Source organism: Hippocampus comes, unplaced genomic scaffold (assembly GCF_001891065.2).
Source record: "Hippocampus comes isolate QL1 unplaced genomic scaffold, H_comes_QL1_v1.1 scaffold51, whole genome shotgun sequence".
Taxonomy (NCBI): domain Eukaryota; kingdom Metazoa; phylum Chordata; class Actinopteri; order Syngnathiformes; family Syngnathidae; genus Hippocampus; species Hippocampus comes.
The window spans coordinates 3,006,065-3,031,644 of record NW_017805497.1 but is presented as its reverse complement, the minus strand read 5'-3'; the positions used below and the strand labels follow the sequence as shown (position 1 = coordinate 3,031,644).

The window sequence follows — 25,580 nt, the reverse complement described above, 5'->3', positions numbered from 1 at the left end:
ACTTTTTAGAAATAATGTTATAAACATTGAAAAGCCTGTTTGATGCAATGCTTCGGAAAGGAGAGAAAGAGAAATTGCCCGTAGAGTTAATGTTACTGACTCAGATACTAACACAACACATTGTAACTAAACAAGACAAATTAGCAGACATGATGGAACACAAGCTGTTTTTGTTTTTTTCTCGCAAATTCATCTCCCTTTTACACAGCATCTTTCATTTTTTTGCACTGGTTACTCAAACACACTTGCCAGCCACATTGAGGTGAAAAGAAGGACACTCGTGTCTGAATGTGAACTGTGGCCTTGTGCCATTTCAAGAGAGCGAAGAGCAAAGTACAAAAATAAGCATAACATGGGGTTACTTCGGCATCACTCAGGTCACGCTGTTCTTTTTCATTAAAAAAAATACTTTATTGATGAAATCGAAAGGACAAAAGAGACCATATAGCTGGAGGTTACAGAAACCAAAGTGAGCTTGCCTGTCGGAAACAGATCGTTCCCTCAGTGTGCGCCAGCAAGGACGATGCCTCACGCCATATACCAACAGTGACGCACGCACATGCATGCGCAATTATGATCAAGCCACTGCCATGACAGACGATGCTCCCATGATGAGTGCAAAGCCAATCTGATAGCGATCACCACATTACCTGAAGTCACATGGGCAAGAGACACACTGCGGACGGGCATAATAATTGACTAATAGAGTGATTGATTGTGCAATTGGTGGCAAAAGGGAGTGCATGACTGGGCAGCTGCTGAGGTGCTGTTGATTCGGTCTACAGATAAAAAAGGAAGACTATTGGAAGTTAAACTACATTCACTAGACCTTCACTGAGGCGACTAGAGCCTTCAACCGATTGCGCATGTTTTTAGAATGTGGGAGGAAACTGGTGTACCCTGACAAAACCCACGCAGGCATGTGGAGAACTTGCAAACCCCCCACAAGAAGGATTTGATAATCACTCATCCTCTGTGCCACCTACTACTGGTGTACCCTGACAAAACCCACGCAGGCATGTGCAGAACTTGCAAACCCCCCGCAAGAAGGCCGGCTCTCAACTGTGAAGTGGATTTGATAATCACTCATCCTCTGTGCCACCTACCCCTAAGTTAATCATGGAGATTGAGTGAAATGCCCATCCCTTGTACACACGCAGTCACTCAGTGCCAACTATGAATTAGCGTGAGCGAAATTAATGCGATGGATGGCGACATAGGGTGAGTGAGAAAGCGGTCAGTCACATTTGAAACTGCCTCCCCTACATGCCTTTAAAGCACCTATAGCACAGTGAGCTAACACATCGGCCATAGTAGGCAAGACCAACCCCACCCCATCAGTCCACTGCACACAAATTCTGCAACACATTTACCAGATGCCCTCCAAACAGCGGCTTCCATGCAATTTGAGTTCTTTTAAGCTCAAGATTTCATTTTAAGCCTCTGTTGATGAAAAGTGGCACAGCCCAGAGGAAGAATGGGTGTAGAAGACATTGAGAATTCATGCTGAGATTGAAGTTGGCATAATTTGTTTTTTTTCTCCCTTTCTTTTTTTCTCCCATTTGACATGCTTTGGAGCTTGAAATATTTATGTGTTGCTGTGATCGTGCCTCGAAGAGGCTCAATTTCATGTGGACAGCAGAATTCCTCCACAGTCACAATATTAGATACACGTGCACACATTGAGGACTTCAAAAGAAATTCTAACTTTGCAAAGCTCTTCAGAGAGTCAATTGGGGTACAGTGAACAATCCTTTGGAGTCTTTATTATAGCCGATGTTAAGGAATCTATTCCTTACTGTGGGTTTTTTTTAGCCCCTCTCTGTTGTTGGTTCTGTTCAAACCCTTGAACAAAGAATGTAGAATGCTGTTGAAGGTATTTCCTGCTTACTGTGATTACAATCACCTTTAGTGCCTCTTGACCCCCACCTCGTGAGAGTCCCTGAAGGCCGACAAGTTCCCCCGGGAAGGGACTCTTATCTCAAGATTTACGCACAGCGGAAGAGGTCTGGACTTTCCCAACATGCCAAGATCGAATTGCGTCGATCTTTCTTTGTTTCCAGGATTTGCATGGAGGCGTAACTCCCCGCCTCTCATTATCATATTGTCTCTATATATTCTCATGACTGTATTTTCTCTGGGCTTCCTGACGAAATCTGAAACTCTCAGGAGCTCGAATCGATTTGTAAACTGCAGAAAAGAAAAATAAAACCTTCGCAGGTACTGTTCATCGTCTCCAGCCTGTATTTGGATAACCAACATCCTCATCATCCGAAATTAACGAACACGCAGAGGAAGAGAAAGGCCCTCTCCCCCAACACCGACAAGGATTTAAAAAAAAAAAAAAAAAAAAAAAGAGTTCCCTAACATAAAAGGGGAAATATTGGGAAGAGCTCCCAGCGTGATGCAGTGCAATTAAAACAACCCACATAAGGTGTTTTGCAAGCTTTCAGCTGCCTAATTAGTTATTACTGTATACTGTATGAGGGGCAAATTATAATAACGCCTCCTCCAGTGTGATAAGCACCGCTGCAATCTCCAACTACAACTGTAAAGTATACATGATATTAATAATAGCTCTTATATACAGCTTATACTCGTGTATGATTATGAGACTGATGCTGTTTTGATTGTTGTGAACGAGGGCCACAGGCAGTCGGCGACGTGGACTGAACCCACCTGTCCACGGCGATTGCAGTCATGGAGTAAATGCTGGCAAACACGGACGTGACCGGAAAGAAGTTGTGGAATTTGCAGTAAGCCTCCCCAAAGTACCACTCCCCATGGGTCGCGTAGACGAAGTTGATCAAAGTGTTGAAGGCGGCCATGGAGGCGTCCGAGAAGGCCAAGTTGAGGAGAAAGTAGTTGGTCACCGTCCTCATGCGTTTATGAGCCAAAATGATCCAAATGACGATAAGATTGCCGAACACGGCCACGGCCAGCACCGAGCTGTAGGCGACGGACCAGAGGGCGACGCGCCACGGCGGCTGCACAAACTGGTTCGTGTAGTTTGATGTAAGGTTCGATCCGTTGTGGGAAGCTGCCATTCTTGTCTCCTTTCCAAAAAGAAAAAAAAATGGAGCTACCAAGACAGACGCGGGACAAAATGGGACTGCAGAGATTTAGGTACCACGGTGCGCAACAGGACCACAAGCATAACTAAACATAGCCATCCCATCCGAATGATGTCTCCCGTATAATTTCTCGTCGGCAGGCGACTGATCCAGACGTGCAAGTGTGCGTAAATGCCTGTTGAGTGAGGCTCTGAGAGCAGCAGCGGCATTCGCTGGACGCCGTGCGCACTCGCTGACGCACGAGTGGAGTGGGCACACAAACTGGAGGAGATTGATCGACACTTGTGGGTGCTGTTTTAAACTTCATGAATAACAAATGCAAGTCGGACTGCGCGTCATCACTCAGAGCGCATTGTGCTGCCTTTATTTTGTTTTCAACCCACCTAATCTCGTGTGGGAGCAGCCAAATAAAGGATATTGAAATATTCCAGCTGTATGTGTGTGTGTGTGCGTGTGTGTGTGTGTGTGTGTGTGTGTGTGTGTGTGTGTGTGTGTGTGTGTGTGTGTGTGTGTGTGTGTGTGTGTGTGTGTGTAGCTTCAAACCTTGTCTACAACATCGTATGTATACTATGGATCAGAAAAATAACTACCCCCCCCCCACCCTGGGGTTCAATAATCTTGTCACAAGGGTGAGTAGGGTGGATCAGTTCCCCAACAGATTCAGTGGATGGCAGTTTTATTTTAGCCTCCAAATCATTTTTTTTTTTAGTTTTCATATACCACAGAGTCATTATTGGAGTTAATTCCCCAGCGACAGGGGCGGGCAATTCATTTTCGAAATGTTGCCATGTATGAAAATGGAACTTTTTGAGGGCCACATTAGCATACTAACTTCAACAGGCTGTTTGCAGGAAATCTCCCGTATCAGTTATTTACGGCTGTTTTGAAAAATTGAAAATTGAAAAATTGTGTGTGTATAAAACGTTTGCAAAATTAAAAAAAATACAGTTATCTTGAAATACCCAACAAAAAAACTCAAATATTTTCGAATTCAATCAATAAATAAATAAATGAAGCAAAAGGTAACACTGCACTGGATCCAGCAAATACTATACACATAAATCAAATGACAAATGACAAATGACAATTTTTTTTTTTAAACATTATTGTACTCAGACCACTTCATAAAAGTCCTAATAGCACACCGGAATACAGACTTCAATCTAAGACGATACACTCAATTCAAAATGTACAAAATGAGAGTGGCAAACACAGACACCTGCTTACAATGCATAATCTATTCAAAGGATGATTGCTATCGCACACTCTCGAACTGCCAACCTGTGTACTCGTTTCGGAATCCTGCAAGGCAAACACTCTCCACCTGTTTGGACCCGGGGCATGTGGAGGTCCAAATTCCAAATGACTGAAGACTAGTGGAACAATGTTTTTTTTCCGCAAATCTAAACTGAAAGCAACACATGATGCTTTAAACATATGATGGCTCAAAAATACTCAAGTTACAATTAAGATCTGAAACAAGTTTGAAATTCTTTCCCCCATAGTGTGAAACCTGCTGTTCCTAGAGGCTGCGCTTACCTGTTTCCCGAATATGGCGAAAGGCCTTATGTCCATCAGGTAATTACCGTTGTTTTCTCATTGAAATGTCGCCTCATCGCTGTACGAAATGTCAGAGCAGTCCTCAGCTCATTTCCCAGAAGCTTTTGTGTCATGCGTCACAACTTAGGGAGCAATTGTCCTTGACGATTGCAGCTGTACTAGAGACAGCCACTGATTGGTCAACCAAAGAACCAAAGAGAAATTCCTCTCAATTATTTCCCAATTAGTCAGAACAGTGGACATTAACATCCGAAGATTATGTTCCTATTAAGGAGGCACGTAAAGGCATATTGTAACAGTACTGGTCTTTCACTTCAGAGTGCAGTGGAATGTTTTTGTGCTAAGACGTGATGTCTTTGTATTTCCGTGTGAGTGTGAGGTTGAGAAATAATTGAAGACCACTCTGCAGGAAAACCTCGGACCAAAAGTTTAATCACACAGGTAATTTCATCGGTTAACCCTGTGCCGAATGCAATTCCACAGATATGGAGCGCAAACACTTTCTTGCACAGTAACTTTGGCCCCCTAACGTGAGCGCAAAATGCAAATTAACGATTAGTTTGTTGCCAGCACAAAGTGCTCAGATCCGCGTGGTGGCCTGGCGACAAAGGCAGGCAGACCCAAGGTCAAGAAAGCAGCTAAGGCATTCATTCATTCATTCATTTTCCGAACCGCTTGATCCTCACTAGGGTCGCGGAGGGTGCTGGAGCCTATCCCAGCTGTCTTCGGGCAGTAGGCGGGGGACACCCTGAATCGGTTGCCAGCCAATTGCAGGGCACACAGAGACGAACAACCATCCACGCTCACATTCACACCTAGGGACAATTTAAAGTGTTCAATCAGCCTACCATGCATGTTTTTGGAATATGGGAGGAAACCGGAGTACCCGGAGAAAACCCACGCAGGCCCGGGGAGAACATGCAAACTCCACACAGGGAGGCCGGAGCTGGAATCGAACCCGGTACCTCTGCACTGTGAAGTCGACGTGCTAACCACTGGACTACCGGGCCGCCCCAGCTAAGGCATTGTTCCGTCGAAAAGCTTTTGTAAATGAACCATCATATGAAGAAAATTAACTCTGAATGGTGAACAATGGCGGTGACGTTACACTATTACACTTTCAAATTCGAATGACTCACGCACAAGAATGCACGAAAGAATTAGTGCGTGCAACTAGCGTGAAATCATCTATCGATCTACCGTATTTTATTGAACGTGCGTTACCAATAAAACTGGACCCCAAAATGCATTCTCACACACAAATGACAGCAAAAATCTGAGTCAAGTTGTTTATTTTGTCTTTGCAGTATGTCTGCAAAATTGCAAGCTGTGAAATTTGGCGATTGCTTGGAAAGGGAGGAAAATATTAACTCAAAATGGGTCCATAGGTCGTCACGCATCCCACAGTGTACTGAGCCAAACGTAAACAAAGCCACAATGGCAGAAGAGAAAATGAGCGGCTACTTTGAGTAAACGCAAACGGCACACTTTTGACAATTGTAGACAACAGCAAGCGGCGGCGACAAAACAAGGGACGGGCGTTTTATAAGGCTACCAAAAGAAGAACCAAGGTGTAGTAACGAATAGCTGCCATAAAAATTGATCAAGAACGAGACGGAGAAGTGGGATTGTTCTCGTTGTGGCGGTTATTGCCCGTGTAGTGATCACTTCATATCACGCGAGTCAATTACTGAACCAGTTAATTATGTGGATGTAACTTGAGTCAATAGTTATTTACTATTAAATGACAGTGAAAGGCATGATCTCCACTGTAAATCATTCGACTGCCTGTGTGTGTGTGTCTGTGTGTGTGTGTGTGTGTGTGTGTGTGTGTGTGTGTGTGTGTGTGTGTGTATTTTTAATATATTTTTGAGCACCATCCATTCTCCAATGCATGCATTGAATAACATGCACACACATATACACACACACAGTAGGCTTTTTTTTTTATATTAACCCCATGATAAATTGGTCAGTGAGCTCAGGTTGCTGGAAATGCACTATATGATGTAAACCTAAGTACTTTTTTTACTTTTTGGCACATTTGTGTTCACCACCACGATTAGAATGGTGGGGGCAGGGGGGGAGTGTAATAGGGTAGCCACATATTATGTATTCTTGTGTTTCATCACTGTCTTCATAATTGAACTGCCATGCATGTAATTTCTTTTTTGCTCACAGGCAAATGAAGCCACTCTTCGAAAGAGCTGTGTTGGCCAAGCAATAGCCCAGGCATCTTCTCTGCAAATTGCCAGGTGTACTTGAGTGTGTTCAGCGGTATTGCATGTTGTTTTTTGTCTAGTATTAAATATAAACTCCTGTCGGTAATGTGATGTCAACCACATCTTTGATATGACATGCTGTTGCCTGCTCTTGTTCACGTCGAACTGCCATGGCAACGGAATTTTTTAAAATGTCCAATTTCGGATATATTTGCATGAAAAATGTTTGACTCCCTCAGAATTCAACTTCAATTATTCCAGCTGGAGTTTGCTGTGCTGTGCAGCCATTTGTCTTAAAGTCTTGCTATTAACAGTGACTTGTAAATCTTACAAACCGCCACGGATGTGTTTTTGTGAACCATTAACAGAGGAAACTGGACTTTTGAGAGTGCCAATCAAGAACATTTGTGATTCTGAGCACTGATTAATACTGCAATGGTTGCTGACAGAAGAGCATGTTTTACTTTTGGATTTTGCCCCCTCTTTGATTGCATTTGTATCATATTTTTGTTGTTGACTGAAAATGTGCTTTAATAATAATTCTACATCTGTAAAACAATAATTCCCTGAGAAATTGCTTGATAGATATTGTTGCTCCTCTGAAAACAAAGAAAGAAAGAAAATCCATGTTAGAGGTTTATCGTGCCCTCTTCAATAAAAATGTAATTTAATTGTGTCAGTACCCCAACGTGCCAGTATCCCAATGTGGCTCGAGCTGTGAGGGCCCCTCATCGGTGCTCGAAGCTCGAGTTCTTTCTGTTTTTGTCGCAGCCACAAAACACAAACACACAAACAGGAGCTCTGATTCCTAAGAGAATGGAGTTATATACACGATTGTCTGTGTCTAATGTGTTGTCTTGTATTATTTTTTCATTTTATGTTAACTTTTCTTTTGATGGTGGCGCAGGCACCCGCACTGGCTCCTCTTGTTGTATGTTGTCATGAGAGGGAAAAAATGTCATCTGTGCTGTATGTTGCACATACAGCACGTTTGACAATAAAGTTGTACTTGATACTTGATATTTCAGGAGATCATGAGTATATTCCTTTCAGCCCTTTATGATGTTACAATAATTAATTTACATGTAAGTGTGAATAGTGTGTTGGGAGGGGGGGATTGGGGCATATGCAGCATCTAAAATTAGAAACAGAAAATGCAATATGCACAATTATGTAATACTTTCTTTTTTTCTTCATGTACACAACTTTGTGTTCCACTTTTGATGATTGCTGTTTTTTTTAATCGAGTCACACTCCCTTGGGCAATGAATTCCCAAGAAATGTCTCTTCTGGGAAATCAGCAGCAAATGTCCCGGGATAAATGGCATGTACTCGATCACGGCGCCTTTCCTGCTCTGCCAGGAAATTCTCATAGGCTTCTCAAAATTGACTTCATGACAACATGGAGTACGTGCTTTGAATATCACCGCAATGTAGGCCGTGCTGCACACACATGCGGCATGTATGGAAGTTTAGTCAAAGGATGGCAGCTGTGAATGGGAAAGGTGGGAGAGACAGAACTGCTCCCTCTACACTTTTTGCTAATCATTTCACATTTCATACAGAGCAGCAACTCATCTGTGAAATCAATGTAAGTATACCGTATTTCCTCACATAGAGGCTAGGAGCGTTTATTTACTCAACTACAGAAAGTACCAGGTGGATACTTGAGGGCGGTGTTCGGGAGGAGAAGTTTGATTTTTATATATTCATACTGATACGATGTCAAGTAGCGTAGGGGTTTCCATTCACCTCAGGGAATTTGAGTCCTGCAAGCAGACCTCGAGCAGGGAAGGCTAGATTACATGTCAGTTTAAACATGGGAAATTTAGTCATTATATATTTCAGGCGAAACACATGCACACGCACACACACACACACATACACCTCTTACTGATACAATGGAACCACAACAGAGCTTGTTGAGATCATACATGAGAAATGTATCCAGTCGTATGACAAGATGAAATACTGTGTGCTTACATGACTGAAGTGGCAGATATAAGTCACAACCATTGCAGCTGTTGCAGTAACTGTTTTAAATAAATAGAAAAGAGGAATTAAGTATGGCACAAAAAGGGCCATATGTGTCAAAGGGCAAAGAAGAAATGCAAAAGAGGAATTTGGTATGCGTGTAACCATCCAGTCATCCATTTTCAGATCAGCTTTTCGTCACAAGGGTCGCAAGGAGTGCTGGAGCCTATCCCAGCTGTCTTCAGGCAGTAGGTTGGGGACACCCTGAACTGGTTGCCAGCCAATCGCAGGGCAGATATAGATGAATAACCATCCACACTCAGACTCACACCTGGGGATAATTTAGACTGAGTGTTCCATTAACATGCCACGCATGTTTTTGGAATGTGGGAGGTACCTGGAGTACCCAACCACACAGGCACAGGGAGAATGTGTAAAACTCCACACAGGGAAGCTGAAGCCGGAATCGAAACCTATGAAGCAGACACGCTAAATAGCCGACCACCCGGTCGCCCCTCACTTGGAACCCTGATAAGAAAAAATATCATGTTTGAGATGTAGAAAATTAGTATTATTGACAAAAATGTGTTCAGGACCGGTGTCACTCTCAGAAAATAGATGAACACTGTGCACCTGCCATAATGTGCAAAATTGGATATACAGTACTATATCAAGTATGATGTCTGTGAGTGAACAGTAACGTGTCTACAAACTCACATGCTCGTTAGTGATGATAATTGTATGGTAGAGTGAGTTGTAATATATACTTATAACACTCGTTTTTTTTTCCCCCTGAACAGAATCTATTTTCATCGCGTCAAGTGCATGACAGACCCATACATTTAATGAGTCAAAACTTTTATTGGAATAGTGGTCACAATTTTATTACTTTTGTTTCCGAGTTTTGTGATTTTACAATGAATCAGAAGAGATCTCTTATCTGTGATATTGCAAAGTGCAATAGAAAATTCAAAATCTCATCAGAGTTTTGCGGGTATAAAGCCTACTCTAATGTTTTTTTTTTCAATGATTTATCATATGTAAAAATACCACAGTAAACAGGAAATCTATTCGTGTTTAAACTGAATAAAAGTTTGCCTCTCCATGCTCCAGCTTATCCTCACGAGGGTTGTGGGTGTGCTGGAGCCTATCCCAGCCGTGTTCGGGCAGTACGCGGGGTACACCCTGACCTGGTTGCCAGCCAATCGCAGAGCACACATAGACGAACAACCATTCGTATCACAATCACACCTTGGGACAACTTATAGAGTGTCCCATTAACCTGCCATTCATGTTTTTCGAAGTGGGAGGAAACCGGAGTACCCGGAGAAAACCCACGCAGGCATGGGGAGAACATGCAAACTCCACACAGGAAGGCCAGAGCCAGAATGGAATCCTGCACTGTGAGGTGGACGTGCTAACCAGTCGCTGGTCCAGCTTGTGAGTCATTCTCCAGTGCCAGGGAGGCTTCAAGCGAGTGCCCCAGCAATGCCCACATCCCCATCTGGTGCACCTGAGGCTGAAATGTCCCCCAATCCACCCTACCACCCTGCCACATCTATGAATACACTGTCCGTAACTTAAAGTTGTGAGCTTTCAAGCCTGTTAATGATTGCAAGGACTCACAAATGTAGTTCATATGAGCTTCTTAGAGAAGAATAGCCCATTTTGACCACTGTGGCACTTTCAAATTCAGCTTCGCAGATGCCATGTCTGCACCGCAGCCAGGGTGTGTGTCTGGTATTGACCTTCACTACAACACACGGTGACATTAATTATCGTGAAAATAATTCTGACCTTTTCTTCAAAGTATAATAAACATATGTCTTCAGTATTCCTTTTTTTATTTAAATTGAAGTAGACACCTATGACAGTATCTAAGAATTCAAACTTCTCAATAAAAGGGAAGCCTATGAGCAAAAAAAAAAAAATCTTAAGTATGACTCAGTTATTTACCCCCTTAATTGCTTCATTGTTTTAATTCACCACCTACAGTAGAATTTAATTGAACATCTGTCTGCCACTATCTTTTGACAAATAGACACGCAGTCTGTTACAAAGTAGGACAAATGACAAGAATTAAAAAGATGACACAAATCTGCTTTCAATGAAGCCAACACACTAAAAGTTGCACTCATTCTCACCAGCTCTCCAAGCTGCTTTATTTTCATCTTGGCCTTTTTTTTTCCTCATCATTTGATGAGAGTTTGTGATGAGAAGTTTTAATGGAATTTAGTTATTAGAACCCAGGGACCAACACAAAAGATGCTCCACAATGCAGGACTGAATTCCGTCCCCCAGCACTTGCATCCGGGGGCGGTGGAGACTACTTCCACAATTTGGAAAAAATAAGAATGGAGGATCTTGACAACAGATTTCACTTCAACCATATGAACACTTGCTGGATCATCTTGAATGTATCGTGTCTGCTAGGGTGACTTCTTTCAGACAGAACGCGTTTCTGAATTTGCTGTAAAAGCAGTTTAAAGTATCTTGCTTCCAAGTGCCTGGTGATGTCAGGTGAAGGTGGATTTATGCAATTATCCATTCATCCATTCTCAGAAGCACATCTTCTCACAATGGTCACAGGTGTATGCAATTCTTAATCAAAATAATTTTTTAAATTTTTGTATCCCACTGGTTCTCTAACTTTCAAACTCTTAAGCATCAAGTACCAGTTAAAAATGACTTAGCTTTTTCAAATTACAACATACGACTATAAATTACAGTAGCATAGTAAGCCCAAGTGTTTATGGAAAGGGAGCCAAAGTTTGTATTCTTAAAAATGTTTAATTTTATCTTATGCCATTTTATCTTAAGTAACATTCTGTAGTTTGAATATTAGTACAACGCTTAAACATAAGAAAATATAAAACTGTACGATTTGAGTGATTAAATGACATGCACAAGTTAAATACAAAAATTGTACCTCAAAAATAGAAATAGATGTAGCAGCGCACGAGATATAATACAGTGGTCATGACAATACATGTGACATATTTATCCAAATTTCAATCCTTTGTTTTTATGAAATTATATTTATCCATTGGCATTTGACTGTATGTAGTTTCCATAGTTACTTGGGCATGTTCAGCTATTTTTGGTCGGTTGGGTCTGAATACAGAAAATAGACTCGTGTTGAAAGCTCTATCCACAAAGAAGAATGATTTTGTGTAAACGTCGGATTTCAGTTATTTTTTGTCTTTGTGCTCGTCATCTTTCTTCACATATTTGCCTTTTTCTTCCACATCCTTTGTTTCAGGCTTCTCTTGCTCTTCTCTCAGGTCTTCCCTTTTCTCTTCTCCTAATTCATCCAGCCCACCCCTATCTTCAGTTTTCTCCCCTCCCACTTGAACCTCCTCCCTTTTCACATCCTCTTCCCCCTCACCATCGTCCTCTATTTCCTCCCCTGTCAGGCGCTCCAGGTCATTGATGCGATGCCACAGAGTCTTATCGGTTTTCTTGTATTTCTCCAGAATCTTCTTCAGTTTGATCTGCATCAAATCCATCGTACTGTATAACTTGTTGACTTTCTCTTCCAGCTCCTTGGCCTCCGGCTTGATGTTAGCTGGGTCCAAGTCAATCAGGCCATCTTTCAACAGGATCTGTCGGCCCTTCTCCTCCAGCATGCCTTTAGCATCCGGGTACTCCATGAGCGACTCCATGAGGTCATCCTTGGACAGGCAGAAGAGGTCTGAGTATCCGATGCTGCGGATGTTGGCTGTCCGCCTGTTGCCCGCTTTGCTGCCCTTGATATTAAGGATACTGATCTCACCAAAATAACTTCCGCTTCCCAGCACGACAAACTGAGTAACGCCGTCATCTGCGACCACGGCCAGTTTCCCATCTTTGATGATATACATCTCACGACCAATATCGCCCTTCTTGCAGATGTAGTCTCCGGGGCTGAACACCTGAGGTCGGAGCTTGAGCACTAGTTCGATCAGCAAGCCTGCCTCACAGTCTGCAAAAATGCGAACCTTCTTGAGTGTCTCCATGTGAACTTGGATGGCGATCTCAGCTTTCAATTTATCTGGAAGATACCGCAACACCTCACGTTCATCCTGTGCCCTGCCATTGTTCCACAGGTAGTCAAACCATTTAATGACACGCAATTCCAGCTCCTTGCTGACCTTCCGAACCTGCAATTGACAGAGTTTCATGCAATCAATTTCAATCAAACAACGATACACTGCAGTCAATCTTGCATTCCCCAAAAATCAGAAGATAATCTACCTGCATGTACTGTTTAATGTTGTCAATCCGAGCCTGAAACTGGGCTTGGGCAGCATTCATGTTGGAGATCATGGTAGCGATATTTCCCACAATCGTGGCAAAGATGAGAACCCCAACTAAGAAGTCAACCACATGGAAGATAAATTCAGAATCGAGGGCCGGTGGTGGCGTTTCTCCAATTGTGGTCAGGGTTAATGTGGACCAGTAGAGGCTGAAGGCATACTTCCGCATGGGCTGGCCAAAAGCTGGCTCCTCCGGATCATCAACAGCTGGGTATACCCATTCGTCTGACCCAAAACCAATTGACTTGGAAAATGAGAAGTAGAAGCAGGCGTTCCAGTGGATAATGATGAGAATGTACATGATCAAGTTTGCAATGCGGAAGATGTTGGGGTAGTTGGTTTTAGTCTCCGTCCTTGTGAAGAACTCCATCATGCGACCAATCCTCAGAAGCTTGTTGACTCGAATCTCTGGGTAGTCCAGACCCAGAAAGAGATACAGGACATCAGTGGGCAACATGGAGATAACATCCAGCCGGAATTGGAAGCTTTTGATGTAGCGGTCACGAAGTAGCTTTTCATCTTTCACCATCAAGCCTTGCTCAAGGTAACCTTCAAAAGGTACAAAGTCAATGTGTTAATGTGTCGGCCTCTGCAAACGAGCAGATATAAATACTTGGTAAATTTGAGTAAACAGCAACAGATGAAGATATGTAAATTTAAAATGTAACAGAAATTTTTGACATCTTGGGTTAAAAGGGAACTCAGCCCAATAAATTTCTTTACAACAATACGTTCTATGCAGCCCCACAAGTCTAAGCACAGCACTAATTGATACTGCGTATGTGAAATATCAGTTAAGCAGTAAAATCCAGCCATTTTTGTTTATCTCGGATTTTGCTCCTCAACTCACATCCCACAAATGCAGTATCAGAATACAGTGATGGTGCATAGAACATACTACATTTTTCGGGTGGACTTCCCATATAAATTACCCTATAAAACATCACCCATCGTAGATCATATATTTTTTTTTCACCTGTTCTGGTCCTGACGAGCATATCAGCCAGATAGATGAGGTCTGAGGCGTAGTCAAATAAGACCCAGTAAAGGATGTAGTTGTGCTGCAGCTCCTCAAAGCACGCCCTGTTTGCGGGAAAACACCACCAGAAACACAGTTGACTAACGACAGGTTGGTGTGCATTTAAAAAAAATAAATAATATGCCATGACCAGCTCTTGTCTGAACATACACATAACTCTACATACAGTTGTAGAAACTTTGAGGTAGAGCAAAATCAGTTTTGTGAAGACTATAAATTCCAATTTGTCCCTGTTATAAAACAAGTTTTGCCATAGGACTAAAACAGTTCAATAAATACATAACAAATTACGACACAACATGTACAATACCGGTACTTGTAACATGCAGGTTGAAATGACCATGTTTTGGGGCGGTCCTGTCTCATGCAAATGAGCCTCTACTCGCCCCAACCACCCTGTACTGTTCTGTCTATGCATACGGCTTTTGTTACCATAATGACTGAAAGTAGAGCTATGATGTTGTGACAAGAAATGGCTCCGCGTAGTGGAAACACATTTTTGGAAATAGCCAGCTAACAACAATAGATTTATTTGGTTGTTCACTTTCAGACTTTGTAGGTGCACAGGCCCTCCAATGACCCAACTATTTGCACACAAGTATTTTTTCTACATGTCCTCTTTAAGTAGACTGACAAATTTCTAATACCTCAGGGGTGTGCAGCTTTAAATTTCAGTGCATAAAAAACAAACCAAAAAAAATGACAAACTTCAAAATGATGACATTTTGCATTCACTTACATTTAAAAGAATATAAATTCGTAGTGCCAAATTACCTTTGGGTCAAGAATTCATCACATACCCAATTCACATTTTATAAAATGGTACTAAGCCACCATGCCAATAAAAAGGTTGAGAAAAGAGTCACCTAGCGATAATCATGGTCCAGTTGTACATGACTGGTAATGTAACGATGAAAAGCCAGTTGTAATAAAGATTTCCTGCAGGGTTAATGACAAATATATCCTTGGGCCTGTTAAAAAAAAAAAGAAAGAAAAACAAAGCAGACAGAAAAAAAGAAAACAGAACAGAATGACGAAAAAATTCAAATCACTTTTAGTCCTCATTCGTTGTCCATTACGCCAGTTCTGATGGATGATACACTTACTTATCTACATCCGTGTCTTTTTCCTTTTCATTTGCTGCTTGTTCTTGTTTTTCCTTCTTTCTGCGCATTAGAATACAAGTTGACAGTTAGCAGTGAATTGTTTCTTCGATGAAATGTAATCACTTTTCTCCACCTTCTCTCAAGAGAGCACGATAATGACGTAAGGCATCAAATTAGCTTCTACGGTCTTCAAAACAAGATCTTGACCTATTGTATCTCCTAATGACTAAAGAACTGTACGTACTCATCATTGTTGTTGCTGTTTGTGTTGAGGAGACGATTTGGGACTGGCTGAGGCGTAATCCTGCAGCAAATATAGTTTGGAGAAGGTGAGAAAGTACACTCATAAGAAATAAAAAAGCCCATTTTGCCTACTTCAAACAACATGTATTTAAAAGTCCGCTCACATTTTGACCCTTTTGTTTGGCACAACTTCTTGTCCTGAGTCAAGTGGCGGCCGATGAAGTCATATCAGCAGATCTGCAGAGTTATCAATGAGTACTTCAAGCATATATTGTAAGATTCACAACAATAACTAAAATGGAATTAGTCATTTCTTTCTGACAATACTGTATTACAGCATACAGGGATAATTACGCCATCCAGTAGTTATTTGCAGTATTGTTCTATTGAGCTAGTACCAGATAATGTCTCAAAGAACCTGGCTTCCACCATAGTTTGTCTTCCCTTGTAATCAGCCCTCAGTAGATCTCATTACCAGTGTCTCAATATCTTTATAAAGTCTGGGTAAATGGGTAAAACAATTTGAAGAAAATCAAACCTTGCTTCATTTGGTGTACATATATGTTTTTAGTCCTTCAAAAAATACCTTTGAATTCTGTAATTAGGCCAAAGAATTGCATTAGTGTCCATTGATATTTAGAAACGGGAAAATAGCCTACTACTGTACACCTGAGATGAAGTAAAGCAAAATGAGAGCCTTGTCTTTCCCATCAGCCGACAATGTGAAAACAAAATGAACAGAATCCCTTTTTGACAGGTCTTGGAAAAAAAAAGTATTATTTTTAACCTACCTTGGCCTCCAGCTAGCAAGTCCATTTTCTTGTCAGCAAAAAGCGCTGACATCTGCAGTGGGATGTGCAAGTTCCTCAGAAGCTATTTGGACCAAAAAATGTACTTACAGGCAACACTGACATGGATAAAGCATTGGGGCTAAATTAATAATGTCACACAGATTTACCGACCCTGATAAGGATTAGGGGGATTAGAGGTGGCTGAAATGAGAGGAGGCAAAGTCCACCTTGTCGCTGCCATGCAGTGATTGATACCTTCACAGAGTGGACGGCCACAGTACTGACGCCCATTTAGTGATGAAGCTTCTATTATTCTCCGTGTATTTTCTGTTGAGAGAGGCGACATTAGAAGACTGTTGTTGTCTCACACACACACAAACACACACACACACACACACACACACACACACACACACACACACACACACACACGTGCTCTGTCAGCAAACTCAGCCATATCCAACTCTGATCCGATTACATGCGGACTCGTGGAGGATTCACATCAGGTAGAGTAGACCTTCCCCCGTACCTTAATTAAAGAATAGAGATAGAAGTGGCGTCTGAACCCCTGTCACGTTGCGAGGTGGTGGTGGACCCCAAAAAGCAGGCAGGAGGGAGGAGCAGGGTGAACTTGACGAATTGTATTTAATAAAACACAGAGAAAACTGAATCCAAAACAAAGTCCTAAAAACAAAAAGAATCCAAAGTATCAAACAAAACCCATGCTGTAGCTAAAACTGACAGTCAACAAAACATGATCGAGAACACGACAGCTACAGCAAACAAACAGACATGACAGCAACAAAGAAACAATGACCTGACATTGAGTGGTCATGCCGAGTCCTTTTAAAGCAATAATTAGATAACAACTAACAGGTGTGCAGCTGCAGGGAGAGCCCTGCAGTACCACCTGTTGGTCACAAACAGAATCATGACAACCCCTGGCAGTGTTGAGCAATGCAGTGGCTTTTTTCACTTTTTTTAATCTTCCTTTTTAGGCAACGGCGGTATGTTGGCTCAGCGGCTCTCCCTGTTGGCTGCGCTAGGACATGTTCTCCTCCTACTTTTTAATCGCTAATGCTCACAAACAATTGCTACCTTCTTTGCCTTTCTAACCTTGTAAATATTCAAATTTAATGGCCGCATGGTAAGTTAATAGCTGTTGAGCTGTTGGGTTTATGGCAGCAATTGATCATGAATGTATTTCTTATTAACAATACTGAGTCATACCTGATATTGAAGCCAGTGACAACTGGTTTACAAATCTGCAGTCTTTTTGTCAATACAGTTATAAACAATAAAGCAAAGAAAGGTGGAAAAGCAGTTGTTTGTAAAGCAGTTCTTCTCAAATAATGGAATGGGCCTCCAAGGGGGCATGGTGGGATGCCAGGAGGATTGCTGTGACCCTGGGAAATATCCTTTTTATTTCTGTAGTAGAACAAAGTGCAACTGCACATCCACTACAGCAGGTGGCGGTGGTGCTGTCATTTATTTTATTAGATTTTTATTTTAGAAAAATTGATGCATTTCGATTTTTTTTTTCTTGTTGTCTTGTCTTTGTTTTCTTGTTCCTGTGGGGAGAGGCTGACAGAAAGTAATTGAGATGCACTGGTGTAAGAAAAAACGGGAAAGCCACCTGCAGCTGCAGGGTGTGAAGTATAACACCCCAGGCTTACTTCCCCACTCCTCTGTGTTGAATCAAAATATTGCCTGTCCAGTATTTTTGATCTCATACCAGATGTTGCTGCTTATGTTGTCACAAATGTAATCACAAATCTGTTTACATTACAACACTGTAAAAAACGTTATATTTTTGGGTGCTAAGATTGTAAGTGAAAAACTTTTAAATATAAATTATAGAAATTTATGATAGCAATGTTAGCACAACAGAACAAGCAAGTTGTTTGCTCTAAAACGATTTGCTGAGTTGTTTTTACTGATATCTTTAAGTTCGGGGGACAATACAATGGGCATTTATTTCTTTTGAGTGAAATATGAGAAAGCCAATTTTTACAACAGCAACATGATATACATATTTTGTTGATTTGTCAAATTTAAAATGTTATCAATTTGTTGCCTTGAAATTTTGAGTTCACCCAACTTTTTTTTTTTTTTTTACACTCTAGAGCAGTGATTCCCAACCGGTGTGCCGTGGCACATTAGTGTGCCATGACAGATCATCAGGTGTGCCGCGGTAAAATGTCCAATGTCAATTTTATTACTGTATTTTGACAAAAAATTACTTTCTATATAAAAAAAAAAAAATTCTTGATTGATCTATGCCTAGTTACCAACCACAAATAGTAACAGTCATAACAATCAAATGCTCTTCCGCTAGATGACCAAAGATACGTCATGAACTTATGTATCCATATTTTGTGAATTTTGCTCAGTGGTATGCTGTGGTTTAATTTTTTCTGATGTGAAATACGTGCCTTGGCTCAATAAAGGTTGGGAAACACTGTTTTAAAGGGCCTTTTTGACTAGGAAAACCATAAAAATGTATCATTGCCTCATCATATTCCATACACATTATCCATTTTCTGTACTACTTATCCGTGTCAAGGTCACGGGTATACTGCAGCCTACCTCAGCTGACTTCAGGCAGAAGGACCGGTACACCCTGTACGGGTCACCGGCCAATCGCATACATATACAAAGTATTGTCTCAGAATTACATTTTTATTGTTGAATAGTTTCTCCATCAAATTGGATTTAGAATCGTAAGTCATGGAAAATATGGGATGGTAAATATTAAAGTATACAGTTATAATCTTAATTTATGTTAAGCAGGGAAATGGTCCGCTGAAATCATTGCCAGTTAAAGTTCAGTATGCACTTTTGATACAGATTTTTTTTTCCAAAATAAAAAGAGGTATTTTGCAAGAAACATGAAATAGCTGCGCCTTATTTCCTTTAGTGGGAAGTAAAAACAATTATGTGGCAAGCCACATCTGCTTGTTATGGGAAGAAGCTGGAATACCCACAAAAATGCCACAAGCACGGGGAGAATATGCAAGCTTCACACTTCAATGAGTTATGAACCAGAATCTCTTTTAGGCACTTGCTACAATCAGGACATCCCATTTTCCTAATATCCTCAATAAATAATGCATGAACCTTAATGATTAAAGCAGGTTATCTATAATAGGTTATCTATAATGATGTCGAATCATGTCTTGATCCTGTCATTTGTGCGTGATGGTCGAGGACCAAAAAGCAGGGAGGCAGGAGAACCAGGGAGTACTGAACAAAATGCATTGACAAAAAACACTTGCGGGGGTATTCTGGGGGGAAAAAAATGACACCCAATAGACACAGTCGTGAAAAACTACAATAAACCGAAATGACAAACAAACAAAAACTCATGACAGTTAAACAAAGGAACGTGACAGCAACAGAACCAAAAAGACATGACAGTAACACAATGATCCTACAAAGACCGACAGAACCCAGGAAACTAAATACAAGCAAACTGACGAGACAACAAGGAACACCTGGACAAGACGCAAAGGGTTGAGGAAGCTGATTGGTTGACACCAGGTGGACACAAAACCAAACAGGAAGACAAAAGCACATGAGGAAACAAAACCAAAACGTAATCTAAACAAAAAACAGAATCATGACAGATCCCAAATGGCATTAACTCCTGTCACACGCTTTTGTCCTTTGCCTTGTGTTTATGCTGTGATATAAAAAATAAAATAAAAAAGCTATAGAAACCGTTTATGGTATCTGACCTTTATTTAAGAGGCTGGTATGTGGTAACGATAATAAAACATGAACACACGAAGAGAGATGCAATATCGTGTTTGTTTTGCATGAGCAGTATAGCGACTGTTGTACAATGTCAACATGCACCCAGCAAAGCGTATTCTTCCATCTATATTCATGCCTTTGCACCTTTTGCAACTGAACCTACACGGTGACATTTTTAGCTGCCAGAAATATGCAGGGCACAATCATATTACGGCAACGTCGGCCTATGCTGCTGGTGGAGCGGCAGCTTCTGCGGCGACTTCCCCAACTGTCCCTTCAGCGGCTTTTCGGGATGTAGGGGGAGCATCCACAGCTGCCGCATCAACTGCTGCAATCTCTGCGGGGGCATCAACAACTGATGGCACATCAGCAGGAGCTGCGGGGTCTGCTGCAGGTTCCGCTGCAGGCGCTTCTGCCTCGACCGCAGTCGCCTCCTCGGCCTCTTCCGCTTCCTCGGCCTCTTCCGCCTCGTCAGAGTTCACGGGGGCAACAGGAGCAGCAGCTTTTGAGGCAGGATTGTCATCCTGTGTTCCAGAGAAATGACAACAGTATGTATTCGCTGTTTTTGTGTGTGTATGTGAATTTATCCATTGCTTTTTTTTTTTTTAATTGCCCCTTTTTCTCAACAGAATATCTGAATCTGAAGCGTCGTTTTAAAGACTTATTTCTGCATGCCAAAAGTTTTAAGGCTTTATCATTTGCACCAATTAGAGGGAGTGCACACTGTAGTGATCAATCGATATTCAGCTAAATGTCAAGCTTGTCACCTCCTCCTCTTCCTCCTCTGATCCGTCTCCAACCAGCTGAGCAGCTGCAGGAGGAGGAGGAAGACCCACAGTGGTTGCCTGAGCTGGTGCAGTATCCATCCGCTTAAGAAGAAAGAAACATGGGTGTTTGCATTTGGGTGCATTAAACACAGTGGGAACGCTTACCTTGGGTACTGCCTCAGTCAGCTCAGCCTGGACACAATATTTGTATCAACACAAACCGACTTCAGAAATAATTCGTTTCATATGATATATCGTAATATTCACAAATTGTGTATTAAAGTCACAGTGCAGTCAAATGCTACATTTCCGTGTAAAGTGGCCTTTATTTTACTGTAAAAGGGGACCATGTCTCTATTTTGAATGTCTAATCATTTTGACTTACCACCTATCATCGGCTTACAAAAACGTCCGAGATCCCTCCCTAAAGAATGGCTCATTTCCTTTAATATTCCAATAAATCAGACCATGGCAATCAAACCCCCGAGAGATAAATAGAGATGCCTAAAAGGTAGAACTGAAGAAGCCTTTTGAATTCAAAGGTGTAGCATATGCATCAAGCAAAATGAGTTCAGTTGCCTTCATTCCACTTTTGAAGTAGTTTGGAATCTTACTGGAGGAGCTTCACCGGCAGTTCCTGCTCCGGATGTTTGCGACGCAGGAAGGAAAGGGTTTGCCACTATCCCCTGAAGAGAAAAAGACAAATTGGGCATATGGATTTGTATATTCTTTTGTATCCAAATGAAATGATCAATTACAAACCTGCTGCTGGTATAACCTGTACATCTCCATCAACCTCAGGGCCTCACTGGCATGCGCCGCGATCTGCTGGAGAAATACCAGACATTTCCAAGCTCGCAAGCGCAATAGAGACGATTACAACTGCCGTTTCAGACATCCATCATCCCGTGATGTCCGCTGGCCTAACATCATAAATACGACATATCGTATAACAGAAAGCACAGCGATTAGACCAACTTACCTCATTGCTTTGACTCTCCTGAACCTACAGCGGGAGAAGATACGCAAACAATAAATGAAGTCGAATCGTCGTAGTTAACGTGTAAACGTAGGTACATTTGAAATCTTTTAAATTGAAGACAGACTTACGGGAGCAGTCGAGCATGCGACAAACATGCACATCATCATGACAGCTCGCTCCATTTGGACTCTAGATAAGAAATATAATTCTGTTGGTTTTGCTTCAAATAAAAGTCACCTACTTAAAGTCTCACCTTCTTTCTGGTGTGGATAATTTGAAGATGATGTGTCTCTGAAGGGGTGGAAAGTACCTGCTGTTTTTTTTGTTTTGTTTTTTTTGCACATGGAGACCATTTATATACAGTACCTGAGCGTGCTACCATAGCCAATCAAATCCCACCATGCGCAAAGAAGAATGTGTTTGAAGAGATAAATATGCTTCACATACGAAAAAAAAAGTGCATGGGGTCAAGTCTCTTCTTATCTTTAATTACATGCTGTGTAAGGAGCACTCACACACACACACACACACACACACACACACACACACACACACACACACACACACGCACACACACACACACACACACACACACACACACACACACACACACACACACATCTTTTTTACTGACATAATAATTACAGCTGCACAATGATTAGATCCATTGAGGCCAACGGTTAAGAGAAGATGTTTTGATTGATTTATTGCATTTATGAGTGGCTAAGTGTGACAAACACATTGCAGGACATGACTGGACATACTCTGAAGGAGAACTTCCAGGTTTTGTGAGCTGGTGTTGGAGAGACAGTCGTGACTTGAGGGAAAGACGCCTGTGCCCTTAAAAATGTGAGAGGTCCTGTTGTGACAAGCGTTTGCCCCCCGGAGGGAGCATCACATTGAAACCATCCTCTTGCCTTTCTTGGTATCTGTTTTTGGATTTGCACTTTGCATTCCATGGCGTCAGTGGGTGTCATTATGATAAATGGCAGCTCTACCTACCAAAGTGCCTCGACATCTACTGCAAGTGCTATTCCAAGTAGTCCTGAGTGGCAACAAGTGTCAGCAGTTCTTCTCCACGGTGACTGTACTTGTAGACTTGTGTTTTTTAGATTGGTCAGTTTCATGCCCAACACAAATCTAGTGCCAAGCCCAGTTTAACTGATGGTTTTCTTTCTTTTGGTATTTTGGTCGACGGGAGCTGGTAGTAAGGGGCGTTTGCACCGTTGTGCGCTATTGTTCGAGGGAACACATGCTGACTTGTTTGCCATCCACTGGAAGCGGCTCCCTCCATTCCCATTAAATTCAGTGCAGGAAAGGAATGCAGTTCCATGTAAAGTTGGCTGCTGTGGAGTGGACACTTGGACACCGCCTTCAAACACGTGTGTCTGTGTGTGAACAGCTGTACTCCCACCCACCCATAATTGCACCGCCATTACATCCACGGAGCTGAGAATCTCCCTGCCCGCACCTTGATCAAATCCACCAGAATTGCTTTATACCACCTGCTCCTCAAATTTGAGCTGGTCTGAATTCTAGCCTACTTTTTGCCAGCAAATGTTCACTTGCGCTGGGGACGTGTTGAAGAAAACAAAGTAGAGAGCCGAATGCCGCCCAATGTAATGGAGTAAGAGTAATGTTTCTTTCTTAAGAAAAATACTCAAGTAAAAATAAAAAGTAGGTTGCATGAAAACCACTCTGACAATTACAATTTATCCAAGACCTTACTTAAGCAACTGTAACAGAGTAGATGTAGCACATTGCTGGTGTGTTGGGACCCGCTAGATTGTCCAGATTAACGTGATCAGTTTTCAGTGAGAAATTCCGCCTGTAGATGAAGTGCATTCATATTCTCGTGTAGCCTCCTGATTTAACATGCCAGTTCACTTTGCAAATATCCTTGAGGCAAAGCACCCGACAACTCATGGTGTACCTCTCCTTTTCTATATGTGAATTTAACAGGAACAATGAGAATCTTGATGACAAAGGACTTGGTTTCCCACACGCTCAGCGTGTTCCTTCCAATATCTATGCATAAAAGGCACTTCGAGCACTTGGGGTTGGTTGTCACGGTTACGATCATAATGGGAAATGCAAGTCTGAAAAAGAGGTCTCCTATCACAAAAGCACAAATGTATTTGAAGTGAGAAGGAAAGTGCGATGGGTTTATTTTTTGTTTGTTTTCATTGTTCTGTTTTTGTCTCTCAATCTGATCTCAATCATATTGGTGGAAAGAGCTAAAAGAAAGGACCGTTCAAACTTGAGACAAACTGAGCGCTTTGCTCATGAAGAGTGGGCCAAAATACCAGCCGAAAGGTGCAGAAGTCTCATCGAAAGTTACCAAAATCATTTAATTTCAGTGCTTATCTCAAAATATTAAGTTAAGGGCACTCTCGTTTTTGTCCAGGGCTGTTTCATGTTATTGTTTGTAAAAGAATTCTTTTGAAACACAATTCAAAAGCAGTGTCTGATTTTTTTAATGTTTTATTTTCAATGCATTTTTGTTCTGTCTTAGTTTTGTCAGATTCAAGTTTTTTTCTTTGACAACTGTCGTTTTTTTTTTCTTTCATTAACAGAATAGTACCAACACTTTGGTGCACTCTATTTTCTGTCAGCCAATTCATCCATCCATCCATCTTTGTGGCGCAATCTTCACCACGGCCGTGATTGCTGGTAGAGCTTTCAATATGTATCCATTTTCAAACCGTGTGTCCTTTACCGTTTTGCTCGAACTGCTACACCATTATTTTTTTTTCCAGTGAGGTTTGGTCCTGAAACTCGCTGTGGTTCATGCGATGGCAGAGGGTTGGCGTCCGATGTACAAATCTGAAAAAAGAGGAAGAAAAACGTCTCAAGGAAATGGAAGTAACACTTGCGTAAACATTGAAGCATCACAACAACATCTTGGTGTTCTTTCACATTCACAGTTTGCTGGGGGTGGGCGTCGTGAGGTGAAAATACAAATGGCAGCAACTGTAATGTAAAAAACATTTGGCCTCTGAGGCAAAAATAAAAGAAAATAATTGTTCTTTATGCATTTAGTGCCACTGAAATGCAATCTTGACTATGCTCTATTGAATTTTGTGGATTTGGCCTGTTTACCCGCTGCTGGGAGAAGTCATACAGGTAGTGCTGTGAATGGCAAAAATGAAAAAGGGTTTATAAAGTTAGAGCTTATTGTGCTAAACATTATTGCAGTCATTCAGTAACTTTGGACCCAATGGGGACTATACTGAATATGAGTGTATATTCCACTTCCACACTCTGCCTGCCAGGTGGCTGTGGCAGACAGTATTTGATGAAACCATGAGGGGAATGGGTGCAAGAAAAAAAGGGAGGTGGGGGAGGGGGGTTTGAACTACATTATACTATATTTTCAATGTTTAATGGAAATGCTTAAAGTTAGGAGGGCCCCGTCAAGGGCCCTCCCTCATCTTTCAAAACAAACCGCTGATGCACGTCGTCATGTGTGAACATGTTATACATCTTTTAAAAGCTGAGTTTTTGGAGATTTGAATGGTACCCTACATGTTACAATTGTCAAATTTGAACCGAAGCTTGGGGACACTTAAGCTTTGATCCTGTCGTGTTTTCAAGTCCTAATCAACATTCTAAATCCATTTTCAAGGCAGATATTGTGAAAAGAAATTAGACGAACATAAGATTCGCCATTTTCTTCTGTTTTCAAACATCCATAGTTCAGTGACAGGAGCACTTACAGAAATTCTTACTGTATGGGAGAAATATTCATAATGTGACATTTTG

General features: G+C 41.6%; 3 protein-coding genes and 2 long non-coding RNA genes across 5 annotated transcripts in view; 1 reads left to right on the top strand and 4 right to left on the bottom strand.

Moving 5' to 3' along the window:
- tacr3a (tachykinin receptor 3a) overlaps positions 1 to 3,520 on the bottom strand; it is a 20,440-nt gene extending 16,920 nt beyond the window's left edge. The window contains exon 1 of the mRNA XM_019876815.1: positions 2,680 to 3,520. Coding sequence (XP_019732374.1) covers positions 2,680 to 3,047 — 368 coding nt within the window. The 5' untranslated portion in view covers positions 3,048 to 3,520. The remainder of the gene's footprint in view (positions 1 to 2,679) is intronic.
- LOC109519937 (uncharacterized) lies at positions 2,940 to 7,749 on the top strand. Its single transcript, XR_002169057.1, has 3 exons — positions 2,940 to 3,015; positions 4,580 to 4,652; positions 6,816 to 7,749. It is a non-coding gene; the product is annotated as an uncharacterized LOC109519937 (long non-coding RNA).
- Positions 7,750 to 10,793: 3,044 nt separating this feature from the next.
- On the bottom strand, positions 10,794 to 15,358 carry cnga1a (cyclic nucleotide gated channel subunit alpha 1a). Its single transcript, XM_019876475.1, has 5 exons — positions 15,274 to 15,358; positions 15,034 to 15,138; positions 14,105 to 14,211; positions 13,067 to 13,677; positions 10,794 to 12,972 (listed from the first exon to the last, which is right to left on the bottom strand). Exons 1-5 carry the CDS (start codon positions 15,339 to 15,341, stop codon positions 12,022 to 12,024), a joined length of 1,842 nt encoding a protein of 613 aa, XP_019732034.1. The 5' UTR covers positions 15,342 to 15,358; the 3' UTR covers positions 10,794 to 12,021.
- Positions 15,359 to 15,456: 98 nt separating this feature from the next.
- LOC109519761 (uncharacterized) lies at positions 15,457 to 16,915 on the bottom strand. Its single transcript, XR_002169021.1, has 5 exons — positions 16,837 to 16,915; positions 16,479 to 16,634; positions 16,308 to 16,389; positions 15,681 to 15,753; positions 15,457 to 15,577 (listed from the first exon to the last, which is right to left on the bottom strand). It is a non-coding gene; the product is annotated as an uncharacterized LOC109519761 (long non-coding RNA).
- Positions 16,916 to 20,032: 3,117 nt separating this feature from the next.
- On the bottom strand, positions 20,033 to 22,138 carry enam (enamelin). The gene is made up of 8 exons (XM_019876487.1): positions 22,069 to 22,138; positions 21,944 to 22,004; positions 21,816 to 21,839; positions 21,596 to 21,658; positions 21,448 to 21,519; positions 20,999 to 21,025; positions 20,834 to 20,935; positions 20,033 to 20,590 (listed from the first exon to the last, which is right to left on the bottom strand). The coding sequence occupies exons 2-8, from the start codon at positions 21,995 to 21,997 to the stop codon at positions 20,291 to 20,293; spliced, it is 642 nt and encodes a 213-aa protein (XP_019732046.1). The 5' UTR covers positions 21,998 to 22,004; positions 22,069 to 22,138; the 3' UTR covers positions 20,033 to 20,290.
- Between the last annotated feature and the right edge of the window lie 3,442 nt (positions 22,139 to 25,580).